Raw genomic sequence first — 16,409 nt, forward strand, 5'->3', positions numbered from 1 at the left:
CCCCCGATACCCCGGTCTTGTCCCTATTGATTATCCCCCCACACACACACACACATTTGGATCCGACCCTGTATGTATTTCTTCTAGGTCGTACAATTAGGCAGTTATACTGGTTTTTTTTTATATAACTATGTGGTATTTATGTTCTGGATCTTTTATAATATAACTGTGGTATTTATGTTCTGTTTGTTACCGTGTCTATGGATACTTTTATGAGAAACCCTGTCCGTATCTATGCCCTAATATTAACTATTCTCTGGGTTGTCACCACGGTCTCTGTATGTACCAAACTTTTGTTTTGGGCAGTTGTCTATTGTACTATTGTCCCTTTAAAAATTCAGTAAAATGCTCGTAGAAGAAAAAATCTGTTAGATTTTTCATGTAACGAGTGTAAAGCAATGACAACACTATTTTATAAACTTTTAAAAACGTATCTATCATATCCTATTTTTACAGCCTAAACATCTAATAGTGCTGTAGTAATGTAAAGACAGGTGGGAATGATATAAGAGACCCTAACCATGATAATATCGAAAAACCATTCAGGACCTTGGCAGATGCCATGACAAAGCTTCATCCATAGGTAAACAGCAAGAATGTTTAAGCATTCAGACAGGGTAAAAGCCAATGAACTGACAAGGGCAAAGTATTAGTGGAAAATTTTTAAAGAGAAGCAAGTACAGGAAGGACTATGAGAAATTTTAAAAATACTGTGGGAGGAAGTAAAGGAGTTAATGCATGGGCCTAAGCAAGTTCATCACGTGGAGCAATATTTAGAGCAGTGATTTTGTTTGAAGTGTAAAAACAAGATTAAAAAAATATAGTGAAAAAGTTACCTTTACCAGGGCACTTCTTTCATTAAGATCCTTGGAAATGTTGATACTCTTGCATTGTACTGTAAACTAATGGTTTACTTTGCTTAGTTTAAGAAAAACTGTTCATTTTAATCTCCCAATCACTTGCTAGCAAAAATCCTGTTTTTTTTCCATTGCAGATGATTGGATATGAAATGTGAACATTTTCACCCAATTTACACTCCAAAATAAGTAATAACTAAATCCAAAAATTCAAAATGTTACTAAGTATAAAACTTTCCTGGTCTCAATAAAACGTAAAATACAATTCCACCCAAAGCTTTTTTAAAGTGTGCTGATATGTGTGCTGCTAAATTTCAGACACATTTTAAGATTCTTGAAAAAACAAGAGAAAGTATAAAGCTGATCAGGAATATTACAATCTTCTTTGGACTTACAAACATGTAAGCAGTGAAAGGGCCCAGCTAAGATTTAGATAGACCCGGCACTATATAATTATGCTAATTATAACAGAGACTGTACTGAGATTGTACTAACAGACTCTAATGCTCGGTTAGCATTAAGGGTCTAAGTACCTCTTTATCAAAAAAACACTGTGAGGGTCCTTTCAGATCTGCATTTTTCAAATTGAGTGGCTGGAGGCTGTCGCAGAAGCAAAATGCTGCTGTGCAGCTGGGAGAGGCAAACCGCTCCACTTCCTGCATGGCTACATTAGCAGCACATATCTTCAGGCAATAAGTGCATGGCCAAACACAGCATGTGGCTTTTGGGAATTGTGCCGCAATCTGCCACAGCTGTGTGCAGCCACGTACTAGGGTCCCAATCTCACCTATTCACTTAAGAGAATTCACTAATAAGAGAATTTGGGACCACAGCTGACTTTGTGGCAGAATGGTGCGGCAAACTTTGGGTCTGAAATGGCCTTTATAAATATGTATTGAAATGCCTGGATTTAGAGTCTCAGAGTGGTGAAGGTTAATAAATGCCAGTCAATAAACTAAGAACATGATCATGAAACCAATATTTTACATCAAATTCCAGATGTTGGTAAATCTTATAGACATACAATATACTGTATGAATGTGTTGGCTAATAATGAGGGTGATTGGGCTTTTCAAATATTGGATCATTCTGAGCTTTATCCAATTATAAGCAGACCCTTATGGTGCCCATACAACTAATGTTCAAGTTGTCCATTTGACCATATCTGAAAGATTAATATAATATTAGTATAACTAATCTTTTTTTAATGTTTAGCATGAAAGGTTACTTTTTTTTTATAATTGTTGAAGAAGAGATGGGGTATTGGTCACCACAGAAGTAACATCTGGGCTTATGGATTCATATGAATGTAGGAAAAGTGGAAGTGAGACCAGTTAGCAGATTTTTTAACACATGTAAACTTAAAGCTGGGATTTCATTGGTTGCTGTTGCCAGGAAATTTATTTTCTCTTACTATAACTTTAAATGAATTTATGTAACTAATTAGTTATTGACATAGATATTTATTGGTATAAACCTCCATCAGTCCCTTGCACAGTATATTTCAAGTTGTGGGCCTAGAATTAAAGATGGGATATTGTTTTTTTCTGATCCTCGCAAGAATAAAGGGGATCAGTCAGATTCCGAAATTAAAGAAGTTGGTGATTAAAGGGTTAGAGATGTTTTAAAAGGTTGGGAGTCCGTCTCAATATATGGCAATTAGTTTTTCATAGATCATGCAGTTATGGGATTTCAACTTCTCAAAAGGGATGATGGGCTTTTTCCATGGTTTAGGAATAATTTATTTTGCTGCTTTTAAAGTTATGGGTCAATAGATGTGTTTCAGTTTTGAAGCAATTGGGGTTTTTAAAGTCAGAAGTTAGTCTCAGGAATCCATGATAACGATTTAGTGGCCTACAAGAGTAGGGATACAATTGTATGTAAGAATTCAGAAATGTTTACTCATAGGATCAAAAATATATGCAGTACAAAGCCTATGTTCAGGCAACTATGGAAACTGGTGAGCCCCTGAGAAGTCTGTGGGCTATATTTGTTGTTTTTCCTTCTTTTGTATCAGTAAAAAGGAGTTGTTAGTTTGATACATTGATAAAAGAATTGACTTAACTTGTACCAGCCAAATATCATCCCAGTCATCCTAGTGTTGACCAAGCTCCTTTTAAGGTAATTAAGGAAGTTAAGTTCAGTGGGATAGAGAACATGGTAAAAATGATAGATGAACATATGCATGCAATAGGGGCTAACCTTGCATAAAGAAGTCAGGAGCAATGGTAGGGTAGTTTGGCAAAGAAGGGAGCTAGCACAATTTTTTAGGTGTAAAAAAAAGACAAATTCTATAGGATGGAGTAATTGGATGTTGCATTGAGGAGTTCAAATTGTACTATTTGGGCAACATACCTTGACAGGTGGGGAACACCAAGATCACATTGGATTTTAACATTCTGTAAGGTTTGCAGAGCTATTTTAGACCTAAGCTGTGCCCAGATGAATTTGAGGATTTATTTTTTTTAAAACCAAAATGTGTCTTAATCACAAAACTAACTACACCAAATTTGAAATTCCTTGACAGCTAAAACATATTTATGTATTTCAACTGTATACTTTACATTTAACATCATATATTATTGCACATTTTCTTTCCAGTAATTATCAGAGTTGTTTACTTTGGGCAGGAACCGTTTTTATTTTTATTTCCCCCTTTTGTAAAGAGCTCCACCTAGCCCTGTGGCTAACCTATATCCTTTCTGAATAGTTCAAGTCATCCACTGTGACCACATCCTGACCTGTCAATTACCCACTGACCTTTCCATGGTATAACACCGCAAATAATGCTTATGATATACTGAAATTGCTCAATCATTTCATACATTTTAGTTTCTGTTCATGCTGTAGATTATACTCTTTGTGTTACTTGGATTGTGATGAATGATCCATATGCTGCATGATCTTCAGTGTGTGTGCTGTCTTTGATTTATTTAAATGGCAGGTATTGGTAACATTCATGGACACAGTTACCCACTTGAAAACAAGTTAGAATTGTGTTGCACACATCAACATTATTATTATTTTAATTATTAATAAATCATATTTGTATAGCGCCAGCCTAAGGTTTGCAAATACCAGACAGATACAGACAGTGACACAGGAGGAGGAGAGGACCCTGTTCAGAAGAGCTTACAATCTAAGAGGTTGGGGGAATAGTATTTTACCAGTGATCAGCTGTGCAGGTGATTAATCATTCTTGTGAAAGAAAATTTCAATGTTTTTATTACAATTTTACAATTTCGTGTGTGCAACTGGTAAAAAAACATCATCAAAAACATTATTGCGTAATATGGTGAATGTCTTCAAAAAGAAAGAAAAATATAAACATTTTTAATAAATGTGGGCTGAAAGTATTATAGACAGTAAGACTTTAAAGTTGATCACTGGGCAAATCTACTTTAAACACTTCCGTACCACCCCCAACTAACCACTGACATTATTAAATTTGCCACGTGTCCATGTCACTGCCTGCGCAATATAGACACTTCCTATTTGGCTGTCCAGCCAGTGGAGACCGATGTCATCACAAGACCATTACTTAGAGACTACCAGGTTAGGCTCATCTGTACACTGGATTATCAGTTTCCCTGAAAAAGCCACTGCTGCGTAACCAGGACAGTGAAATAAGGGAGTATATCCTGCTTTCAAAGGAATGGGAAAACTAAACCTCTATTGGATATGGGTTCAAAGGGAAGAGCTAGGTAGAAATGGGGAAAAATATTCTTTTGGAGATGGGCTTTAAAGAAACCTTTATTGGTGGAAAATACTGGCTTCCTTTGCTGTTTTTTATCTGTCTGACTGCCTTTGGTTCAGTACTTTCTAAAAAAACTGACCTGTAACAAGCTTGCAACTAATGAAGTCGGAGAAAAGTTAGAACATTTGATCTGCATAGTTGTTTTATATAAGCCTATAGATTAGATTGGTATAATACCAGAAAACCTCCAAAAACAACATGTTAGAACCATTTGAACTGCATCTTTTTTTTTATTTATGTAGGTATATTAACATCTTGTAACTGTGTCAAACATGGCTGATCAGACTGAGCTTCAAGTGTTTCACACGTCGAGGTCAGTTCTGGAGGAGCCAATTAACCTAACTGCATTATTTTAGAGTGTGGAATTTAACCAGAATGCTTGGAGGAATCTCACATGAATGTAGGGAGAGCATACAAACTCTTTGCAGATAGCATAGCCCAGATTCAGTGCTGCAAAGACAGGAGTGCCAGCCACTGTGCCAATCGTGCCACCACCTGCCTAATGTGTTTTTTTACTAGTTGTCTACTTGTTCTGTTAGTGACTTAGAAAGTCAACAGACTTGTTTAAAGTCACACAACTAGCATTTTCACTATAAGGTTAACAAAGGATGTCTCATTTTTCTTTTTTCTAAAGTTTTCTTTTTCAAAATATTTACCCCCTCCTCATTCCCCCAATCAGTTTCTAATGATCAGGACATGGCAAGCATTTAGATCGAGCATGAGCACAGAAATGAACAATTGTTGTCTGCTTTGTTTCTAGAATTACTGTGTTATCATGCAGCAAGTAGAGAAGGTAAATGTGATCACCGGTCATATTTAGCAGTTTTTAATTGATCACCAAATATAAAAAATTATTGTATTTTAATGATTTGAATTGTAATATTGTAACGTAGCAATGTGAAACTTGAATGTTTGAAGTTCACCTTTAAGCAAGACACATGATGTCTAGACAGTGTGATTGGCCCTTTAATAGCTAAGTTTGGCAGTTCCGGATGTCCTCTCACATGTGATATAGTCAGGTTCCACTGTGCCATGAGTTTCCTTTCCTGTCTCCCCCGCAGTAAGACCGTAAACATAAGCACGCTGAACAGGAAGTTCCTAGTTTCACAATAACTATAAATGTTGCATCAGACACTATTTACCAACAATCCAAAAAAAGCACTTATTCTTCAGAGAAAATGTAAACTGTATCTTCTGTGCAAAATAGCTGTCTATTAATAGTTTGCTTTTGCATTATTTGCTAATAACTTTAGGATAATAGGTGCGTCCTTATAAAGGCAGTTGTACAAAATGTTATTTTAGTTGTGGACATTTAATTGTAATGAAACATATTAATTATTACTTACTTGTAGTCTAGATTTGTGTTAGCAGAAGATGAAAACACTTCTAAACACAGATGGATGTCAACATTACCAAATTACTTTAATAATTTGAATTAAAATGTTGATCAGCTGTGAATGAAAGTTGACTCTCCAACCTTGGCAATCTAGATGACATGATCTTTGCATATTCTCTGCCAGTTATACCTGCAGATCACCTATGATTTTCAATCGTCAGCGAGATAAGACGATTAGAAGGGGTGGGCTCACATGTATAAATCATTGTTGTTCAATATGCACAGCAACAAGGTTTTTTTGTTTCAATCATTTTTATTGAAGTTTTATGTTTTTACAACAGATGAACAAAAAACAATAAAATAAATAAATACAATACAATATCAACAGAATCAAGTTGCTTCTAAACTTTTCAAAGGACAACATAAGTGTGAACAGGAACAGGGGAGGAAGGGGGCTTGAAAGAAAAACATGGCGTGTCACATGACATTATAGGGGTAGTGTTCAAGAAAAATAATAATATTGTACAACATACATATTTAAAAAGAAACTCAACCCAAAACTGCAAAAAAAAATACACTTGCCTTCAATTTCGCAGGGCAGTCTGATCCCTCCTGGTGTGTCCGGCATTGGATCCCATAGCGCCCGGGCATTCTTCCCATGCTCCGGTCAGCGCCATCTTCTCCTCTTCTTCCTGGTTCTTCATCCTATGTCACCCAACCCAGGCGCGAGATTGGGTGACGTAGGATGAAAAAAAATTGCCGATCTCACTGCTCATGCGTGGGATTGTCAAATTTTTCTATTTGCGCGAAAAGGCTTCTTCTGTGCACCCAAGAGCCTCCCGGGATACATGATGTAGGTTTACCGGGAGGCTTTGCGCTCCCATTAATTTTTTTTAAAAAAAGGATGTTGAGCCTAACAAAAAAAAAAAAACCCAGCATTTTCACCTTACATAAAAGGGTTGCCTACCCTTTTATGTAAAGTGAAATTTCTGAGTTTAGGTATGCTTTAACTTCTAAAATGCAAGTAAACATTATGGTAATGTCATCCATCTTGGCTGGTTATTGTAATACCAGAAACAAGTACCTAGTGGTCTAAAATGTTTAAAGTGGACCATGAATACCACACTTCTTAATGAAATATAATAAAGGGCTGGGATATCAAAACATACACATTAGAAAACATACACATTAGGGGGAGGAAAGGGGAAGGGTATTACCAAAGAAGAACCAAACAGCCCAGAAAGGGAAGGGGGGGGCCATGGAACTAATTCCCAATATGAAGCCAGGAATACCGTGGAACATTGATTCTATTATGAAATCATAAATTGGAGAAGTATAAACAGTATAAAGTATAACGACATGGGGTACGGAAAATCTACCTATAGGGGACCGCATCCTCAGGGACCTTAACTATGAATGCTCTATTGCGTCCAATAAGACTGGTATTGGAGAGATTCTTTGAACCAATCCCAAATGGTCCACACCAATTTATATTTTTCTAGTTGATCATCATCCTCTGCTATTATTAATTCCATGTGTTGGATGCTCTCAAGCTCTATCAGCCAGCAACAGTGTATTTAAAGCCACTTTATCGATAAAAATAAACATCTGAAAAAATGTGCTTCCTAAAAAAGACATTTAATACTTGTTTATCCTATGGCCTTCCTATGGCTTCTTCCACTGAACTCAATCTAGTCTCTGTTAAAATGCCGTTCTGTTAAAAGTTCTAGATTTATTCAAAATCATTTAGTAAACTTGTTACATTGTAATAAAATATTTTTTCTATTCCTATTTTTTATTTAAAACAAAATAAGATAATGTAATAAACTAGTAAGAGAAACAACATTTTTTAAATGAAATATTGTTTTGTTCACAGATTTCTTTGGCACCCCACGTCCTCTTCCTTCTCAGCAGCCTTCTGTGTGTTTCCCAGAACCCCATTGCTATACAAGCTTCACCGAGGGAATGAACAGCCAACCACAATCCACCATTGTTTGTAATAGAGTCCTACAGGTTTGTGACCTCATTACGACCTCATTCACTTTGCTGTGAAAACCTTACTAACCTTGCAGCCAAGAACTAGGATTGTGTAATCGTATACTTTGTTCTTGTCCTACTGTTATTCAAAATCGGTTATAGAGTTAGTTTTTGTTACCTGATACATACAAATTATGCTTGGTCTAAGCTTAACTAAATTCACAAGGGATAAATATAATATCACTGTTTTGTATGTATATATATATATTTATATATACTGCTAAAAAATGTGTAAACTTGTTCATCTTGTGTTGTTAGCCAGACCATCTGGGCTCTGTAGCCCCTAAAGTAACAATCATTTTCTAGTAACAATTATTGAACATTTCTCATAACTTATGACCCTTCTGCTTAAGACCCTTTTACATAACTTAAGACCCGTTTAAGGTTTCACTAAGTCTGTAATTGGATAGTAAAGAAGGCATCACTGTTTTCTCCACCTCCCAATGAGCGCTCAGTTTCAGATTTGTGCAAAGGGCACTTTAATGATTAATATTTTAGTTGGGAAGATATAACTGAACTGTAAGCAGTATGCAAAGTGCAGTTATCCATACCAAACCATTAGAACTTTTTACATTTAAAACAGCTCTGGTTGTTTTTTGTTGAGTGTACTTTATGTATTTGTGTTGCTTTGTGCTCTATCCTATATAATCAGCTTTCTATATTAAACCTTCAACTTCCTCTCGTAGTAACCCTAATATTTCTCTCTCTTCCTCTATTTGCTTCTCTTGCACTTTTACATTTTACCAGAAATGTATTTGATTTGTAATGCAATGTTTATCTTCAAAAGACCTTATGTTTTATTTTTGTAATTGATGGTTTCAAATTCTTTTTTTTTTTGTTTTTTTGTCAGCCCTCAACCTCTTACATTCCCCGATCAGATTCTTGCTTTCTGAGTACACCCTTGTCTTCTACCTATAACAGTTCTGCAATACTATGTTCTACGGCCAACCCTGAACCCAAACCACTGTCCCATTATCCAGAGCCTACTGATAGATACACCACTGACTCTTATCCACCTGCTCCACCTATTTCCTTGCCATGTGTCTCTTCAAATCTGCCGCTGCAGGATCCGGATCTGCTGTTTCCCCCGGTATCCTGCCCAAAACCTCCATATTCTGCTGTGACCACTGAAACCACAATTCTAAATGAAGCAGCACCTTTGACTATACATGCAGATGTCTACCCATTATATACTGAGCCTTCAACGCCCATTGAGACTCCCCATGTGTTCCCTATGCCAAAAGCTTGTACAAGAGTGTCAGCCAGCAAACCTAGAAGGCCTTCTGTTGAGAGACCAACTAGACCTCTTCCTGGTGTCAGTCAACCCTGCATTTCAGGTAATGAAAATATATATGAAAAAATCTATATGAAATCAGTCCAAAACAGATATTGGTATGCATCAGTCATATGTGACCAAAGGAATGCAAAATCACTAGAACAGCGGTCGCCAACCTTTCGGACCTTACGAACCACTAAATCCATAATTTTAAATCCCGCAGACCAATAATATGATTTTCTTTTTATAAATACATTTGTAAAATATTGATCTTGCTAATGGTGTGTGTAACAAGGACTGTGGAGGTTCCGATTCATTGATCAGCTCACGGTTAAGTGAAGTATTACTATTGTTGCTATTATCATTAGGTGCATTATTTTGGTATTACTAAAGAAATGCAAAATGTTTGTTTGCTTTTTCTCACTCATTATGGGTTTAATTGAAATTTCAAATCTAAGACTGAACAAGAAATGATAGTTATCAAAGTAAAAGTATTTGATGTCATTAAATATACCAGTTAAAGAAATACACAGATAAGGTCAAACTTACCTAGAAAGCATCTGAGAAACAAACAAATAAAATAATCGGATGAGAATCGGTATTCACGCAGCAGGGTGACTATACTAACGTCACGCTGCGCCTCTCTTGTTTTTCTGTCTCTAGTACAGTTCATGAGTTTACTGCAATAGAAAGGAGAAAATTGTCTTTCAGAATACAGGAATTTATTAGAATATTATTTTTGTTTGTTATTAATAAATAAATAATAATTGCAAATAATGCCCAAATTTATGTGGACCATCAAAAATTTTCCATGGACCACTGGTTGGCGACCACTGGACTAGAAGATGCCAAAAGTCTGGTGCAGCTAAGTATATCAGTGGTGTGGTTGTAGGATGTGTGCAATGCATAAGTAGGATTGCTTCAATATGTTTAAAGAACTATGAAAACTATTGTGCTTATAACTATGTGCAGTTCATACATGTAATGAGGGTCTTCAGTATATGTTATTCTTTTATTTCACGCCTTTAATTATAATTTTTGTACATTTATTTTTTAGGTTAGAACAAATGATAAAACATTTTTAGTCCCATTTAAAAAAAATCTTAAATTTGTTGCTGAAACTGATTTAATTAGAATTAAACCCAAAGCAAAAACATCTTGGTAGTGTATAGCTGATTTCCATTTGTACATGTCCTGTAGCTTGCCTCATACTAATGCTGTGGTCAGCTGTCAATGATGAGAATACACTTTCACCAGTGAATCTGGGTGATCCAACAAACCTGAGATGGATCTTGTCCAGGATTCTGAGCATTTGCTAACAAATAGCAAATGACATTGAAGAAATCCATTCCAGGTTTGCTGGATCACCCAGCTTCACTGATGAAAGTGTATTCTCCCCAGCCTTGGAGAGCTTTAATAAATCAGGCCCATTGGCTTACAGTCACTTACTGGCAGGATCCTTAGTTCGAATGAAAGAAAAAGTAAGTCTTGGAAAAAAACTGCCACCATTTAAAAGGGGTAAGATATAATTAAATTGTTTTTTTAGGGTTTCATACATTTTAATTACCCCTGGTAGTTTGTCCCAACTCTTGTCACTTGTATTGTACAGATAGGCTGCAGTTAAATGTAAAGAAAATCATGAATAAAAGTTTAAATAGTTTTCTTTGATCATACAGATAGTTAATTCTAATTTTTTAAGGGGTTATTCATATTGATTTATATACACTGCAGGCTGTACTTAGTGGCAGACGTAGCCAACAGTGAGCCCCTGTGCAGAACTAACTTGGGGCCCACCTGCTGAACTGACTTGGGGCCCCTGTGAGGGTCCATGTTGGCTGAGAAGGATCCCATCCGTCATACATCACGACACTTGCACCTCGATATGTCTGCCCCTCACTCTACAGCCATCTTTCAGTGGCATAGAATGGTTGCACTTCCAAGGCCTTTCTCACAATGCAAGTCTCTGAGATTGCCAACCGATCAAAGTCAATGCACTCTCCCTGTAACCAATATCTTATGTGAATGGAATCCAAGTGATTGCAAATTGAGGGTTTACTCCCTTTAGTGTCTATCTTAAAAGAGCAAGCATGTAAAATAATAAAGTTGTATCAAACATTTTGATTGTAGTGAATACTCTAAGAATAACTCAAAATATGCACCCACTGAAAACATTTTTCTTGCCACCTAGCCAATCAAAAGTATGTGCATGAAAAAAAATATTTGGTCAATACATAGGCATATTCCTACCATACCTCCTGATTTCCAATACTCTACAATGATTGTTCTATCCACAGCTCCATTTTACCATGAAAGTCCATAAATCAGAAGACTTGTTAAAAGCTATCAATTATAAATTTCTTTTTATAGTATTTGATTTATAATATCTTTTTATAGTATTTGCTAGGGGGAAACAATTATTGTATTATTGTTTTGGGGAAAATATATATATATATTTTTACAACAACCTTTTTTTTTACAAATACGTATTTCTTACAGGGTGCACCCATGCCCGAGAATTCTCAGAATTGTATGGGTTTTCTGGGTAAAGAACACAGCAGGAGTAGTTTCCTTTCAGACTGTCCCTCTCTAATTAAAAGCAAATAGGAGAGCTTGGAAAGCATGTAAAGGCACACAATACTCTGACTTACCATGAAACTATGTTTACATTGTTTCAGTTCTGATTATAACAAAATATTAGAGACATATAAATCCACTATGTATGTCCCTATGGTTTTTATTAGGTGTAGTGCGATACATAGCTCCCTCTAGTGGCAAATCTACAAATCTCTACATGATTACAAACAACAGCAATAAAGAAATCTCCCAGGGAATACGTGTGTAATTTAATCAGAAAGACAATGCTTATTTATTATTTATTCATAAATGTGTCTGAATAAAATACTGTGTGTGTAATATATCTGTGTTTCTATCTTTTGAATTTTTTTCAGCATCCAAACCAGACTCTTCTGCACAACTCCCATCTTGTGGGCCTAACGGACTAAGTAACACGGTAATCACTGTCAAAACTTTTATAACACAAGTCAGTTATTCAGAAGGTGACTCTACCTTTGTAAATTTGTGGTAAGGTTTATATTCTATTCAATCAGGATATTAAAACAATCAATCTGTAACCTATATTTGTGAATTATACTTGTACATGCACTTAAGGGATCTCTTCTGCCAAACTGAAAATGAATTTTAACTATTGTATTTAATCATAGGAGAACAAAAGACAGCTGGGCAGATTACTCTTTTAATAGTGTCCGGCAATATTCACAATATGCAAAGCAGCAAATTGTTTCAGTATGTGGACAACAAATGCAGAAATGTGACCATATGTGTATAATAAATAGGCCCTGGTCACTATTCAGGAATAGACAAAAAGGTTTTAGTTGGAGTTGAGCTTTAAGAGCTTTATATACACATGCGTAGCTTCCGGAACCGATCATATGTTAACCTTGCCTGCAATATGGAAGTCCATTCATTTTAGAGGGCTGCCTAATGCTCCATAGCCTTGCCAAAATAGGACCTGCATTATTTCAGGAGCACATTACAATGCACTATACCAGGGGTGTCAAACTCAAATACACAGTGGACCAAAATTAAAAACTTAGACAAAGTCACAGGCCAAACTTGCAACTAAAATAGCACCGCTACTGCAATTCCCTATGTCAAGAAAACAGTCCAATGCGGGGCCTAATGTTTTTAGTGGCTGGAACTCCCTCTTCACTGAATAAGCACCGCTACTACAATTCCCTGCGTCTATAAAACAGTCAAATGCCAGGCCATGCATAGGCCGCTGGTCTATAGACGCGAGTGATTCCAAGAATTGTAGTAACGGCACTATTTCAATGCAGCGGCTCGTCAGTTGCAATTCATATGTAGTATTCCTTTACGGTCCAAAAAAAAGGACGTTGCGGGCCAGATTTGGCCCCAGGACAGAGTTTGACACCCCTGCACTATACTGTAGTACTTTGCTCTGTGATACGTTACAATGTAAAAATGTTGGTGTAGTAAATTTATTAGCTGACTCTTGTATCAATTACAAGGTTGGATATAAAAATTTGAGTAAATTGTCTGTATTTCTCCTCAGACAGGCAGTAGGTCAGAAGCTATGTCTTTTCCTGGCATTCCTGTACCACCCATCCCATCTCCCCCCACACAAGGTGGCCTTGGTTTTCCTCCTCCCCCTCCTGCAATATTCCTCAGTCCAGTTTTATGCAGTCCAAGCAGCAGCACAGTTTCTGAAACCACAAGCTTGACGGGTCCACCTCTGCGCCCAAAAACTGAAAGGCTTTCTCCATCATCCATCTGCAGTGAGTATAAAGTTATCAGCATACACTAGCATTATAAAAGTTTGGAATCAAATTCAGTAATGCTTGGGTTTTTTATAGCAATCATTGATCGTAAGGGACTATTTAGATCTATGGGGTGTAATAATGCACGTGGATTAATGCATCATCATAGCATTAGGTCAGCCCGTTGAAAATGGGTACACCCTAACATTTTAAAAAAAGTACCCTAACATGTTACAAAAGCACATGACCCTCTTTTTCTAAGGGTACATTGCCTTCAACACTTGCTTTTTTAAAATTATTAGTACAGCACTGTTTATTTTGTGTATTTTTTATGAATTGCACTCATTCATGCATTACCACATTAAAAGATCTAAATGGGCCCATGTTTACCAAACAAAGGAAAATGATCAGAAATAATTGTTAGTACATTGACTTGTTGTAATATTTTCATTTCATATTGTTTACATTTTTGATCATTCAAGAATTCTAAATTTGCAGATATTACACTTTTGCAGGTCTTTGACATGCTAGTTGCTGGTTTTTGTTTTGGAGAAATTCACTTCATACTGTCCTCCCAAAAATGAAACGGGCTTTTCGGGCTTTTGTTTCCTCCTGTTTCCTCTTTTCCTATATAAACTCAAAAAAGTTAAGGTCTGATTGGACAGTCTATGAAAGCCAACTCCTCAAGGTCAGTTCTTCTGTTTCCAGCTTTCTTGGTCTTGTACAGGAACATTTTTCAAACACTTAAGCATTGTTTGTGAAGTTGAAAGGTTTTCTGGAATTTTTGAAACAATTAAGGAAGAATTATGAACACAATATTTTTTTCTGCTTCTTATAACCCTCCTATTCCTTTGGGAAACAACCATAAAACTAGACAAATGCTCCTATAGCAGTATTCAGGTGTTAGAAAGCCTCTACATAACTTGGCAAATTACATCAGACACTAAGCAGTTGAAAATGGACTCCGAAAAGTGGTAACAATACCATACATAAACCGTCTATGTGAGCAAGCCTTTTAATAAGAGAGACTCCCCTGGAAAAAGATATTGGCTTGCCTACTAATCAAACCACTATAGTGGTGCGTATAGTAGGAACTTGTTATTTTTTTCTATCTGAGCTGACTACACAAACCAATTGTGAACCCACTGTGTACTTTTTAGGACTCTAGATCTTTGTAATCACTAATATCCACTAATATTGTTAGCCATCCTTCCCCACTCATCCATAAAGAATGAATAACAACATGAAAAATGCATAATTAGTATAATACTGACATTGTTTTAATAATTCAAGAACAATTTAAAGTGTGTTCTGCTTCTTCAAAAAGTAATTAAATTCATTGCATTACTATTTTATTGTTTTAGGTGATGATCGCAAAGACACACTGACCGTGCCCTGTGCCCAAAATTCTCATGCCTGGAATAAAAATGACAACAAAAAGGTAAATGCCAATGATGGACAATGATAAAAGAGTCAATGATGGACATCTACATTACTCAAGCACCTATCATCTGGGTGTATTTTGTTTTCATAGGCAGTTTGACTCATTTACAAACCTTAGATCATTTTCATTTGTGCAAAAGTAGTTTGTTAGGTTGGTTTGAACTAGGTTTACATGTATCTTAAAATATTATTTTTTGTTTTTAATTTTAGAAATGTATACCTTAGGCAGCTTGATCATAGCCCTTCAAACAATACCACATAAAAATAAATCAAAGTTTGTCCAGCTGTCACTTAAATACTTCCCTTTCTGGGAGGAAAATGCATCTTGTGTCCAGATTCCCATAAAACAGTAGTTCTTACTTGTAAAGATGTTGCTACACTGTAACCCTACAGAGCCACATGCTTACTGCAAAACTGCAGTAACTGAGATATCAGTTCCTGGTAAAAAATTTTGAATAAAAATATATATTTTTTTATTTAGAACAACAACACGCTTAAGGAAAGGAATTCTTTGACTAATACAGTGTAGTATATTTAATATTAATTATTATTACACAGTATTTATATAGTACCAACATATTACACAGCACTGTACAAAGTCCATAGTCATGTCACCAGCTGTCACTCAAAGGGCTCACAATCCAATGTTCCTACTATAGTCATATGTCTTTAATACAATCTAATGTCAATTTTGTGGGGAAGCCAATTAACCTAACTGCATGTTTTTGGAATGTGGGAGGAAACCCATGCAAAGCACGGGAAGAACCTGCAAACTCCATGCAGATAGTGTCCTGGTTGAAATTTGAACCTGGGACCTAGCACAGCAAAGGCCAGAATTCTATCCACTGAGTCACCGTGCTTTATGCAATATAACCCCAATCTGACTCACCATGTGGTTGTTGTTTGCTAGCCACCAGATGCTGTGCGTAGTGGTTTTCCATCCATCCTGAACCATCACGCCACAAATGAACGAGCATTGTACACACAACATGTTCTGTTCAATGGAGAAGGCAGGGGAAGAAGAACAAGCATCTAATATTAAAAAAATGCTATCTGTAGTTTTCAGCATGACAAATCTTTATAACCGAACCGCAGATAGCAGGGAAAATCTGACAGGGGTTCTAATCTGTCCCCACTCCATCCATAACGTAAAACTTTTTGGTAGAACATATACTTCATTTATATAAATTTAATACAGATCATTCATCCTTTTATAACATGTTGTTCAAAAGTCTGTATGTGTGTATAACATTTGTGTCTGTTCAGGTTGAGAGCAGACGGATAACACACATCTCCGCCGAACAGAAGAGACGCTGCAACATTAAACTTGGGTTTGACACTCTACACAGCCTGGTGACAAGTCTGCACGGGCAGCACAGCAATAAGGTATCATGCACTGATTTGA

The 16,409-nt window shown here is 36.3% G+C and overlaps 1 protein-coding gene across 1 annotated transcript in view; it reads left to right on the top strand.

Moving 5' to 3' along the window:
- MLXIPL (MLX interacting protein like) overlaps positions 1-16,409 on the top strand; it is a 62,162-nt gene that overhangs the window by 37,671 nt on the left and 8,082 nt on the right. Inside the window, exons 8-13 of the mRNA XM_072428874.1 lie at positions 7,827-7,963; positions 8,838-9,324; positions 12,212-12,273; positions 13,357-13,579; positions 14,926-15,002; positions 16,271-16,390. Of these exons, the coding sequence (XP_072284975.1) occupies positions 7,827-7,963; positions 8,838-9,324; positions 12,212-12,273; positions 13,357-13,579; positions 14,926-15,002; positions 16,271-16,390 (1,106 nt within the window). The remainder of the gene's footprint in view (positions 1-7,826; positions 7,964-8,837; positions 9,325-12,211; positions 12,274-13,356; positions 13,580-14,925; positions 15,003-16,270; positions 16,391-16,409) is intronic.

The sequence above is a fragment of the Pyxicephalus adspersus genome, chromosome 1 (assembly GCF_032062135.1).
Source record: "Pyxicephalus adspersus chromosome 1, UCB_Pads_2.0, whole genome shotgun sequence".
Lineage (NCBI taxonomy): Eukaryota > Metazoa > Chordata > Amphibia > Anura > Pyxicephalidae > Pyxicephalus > Pyxicephalus adspersus.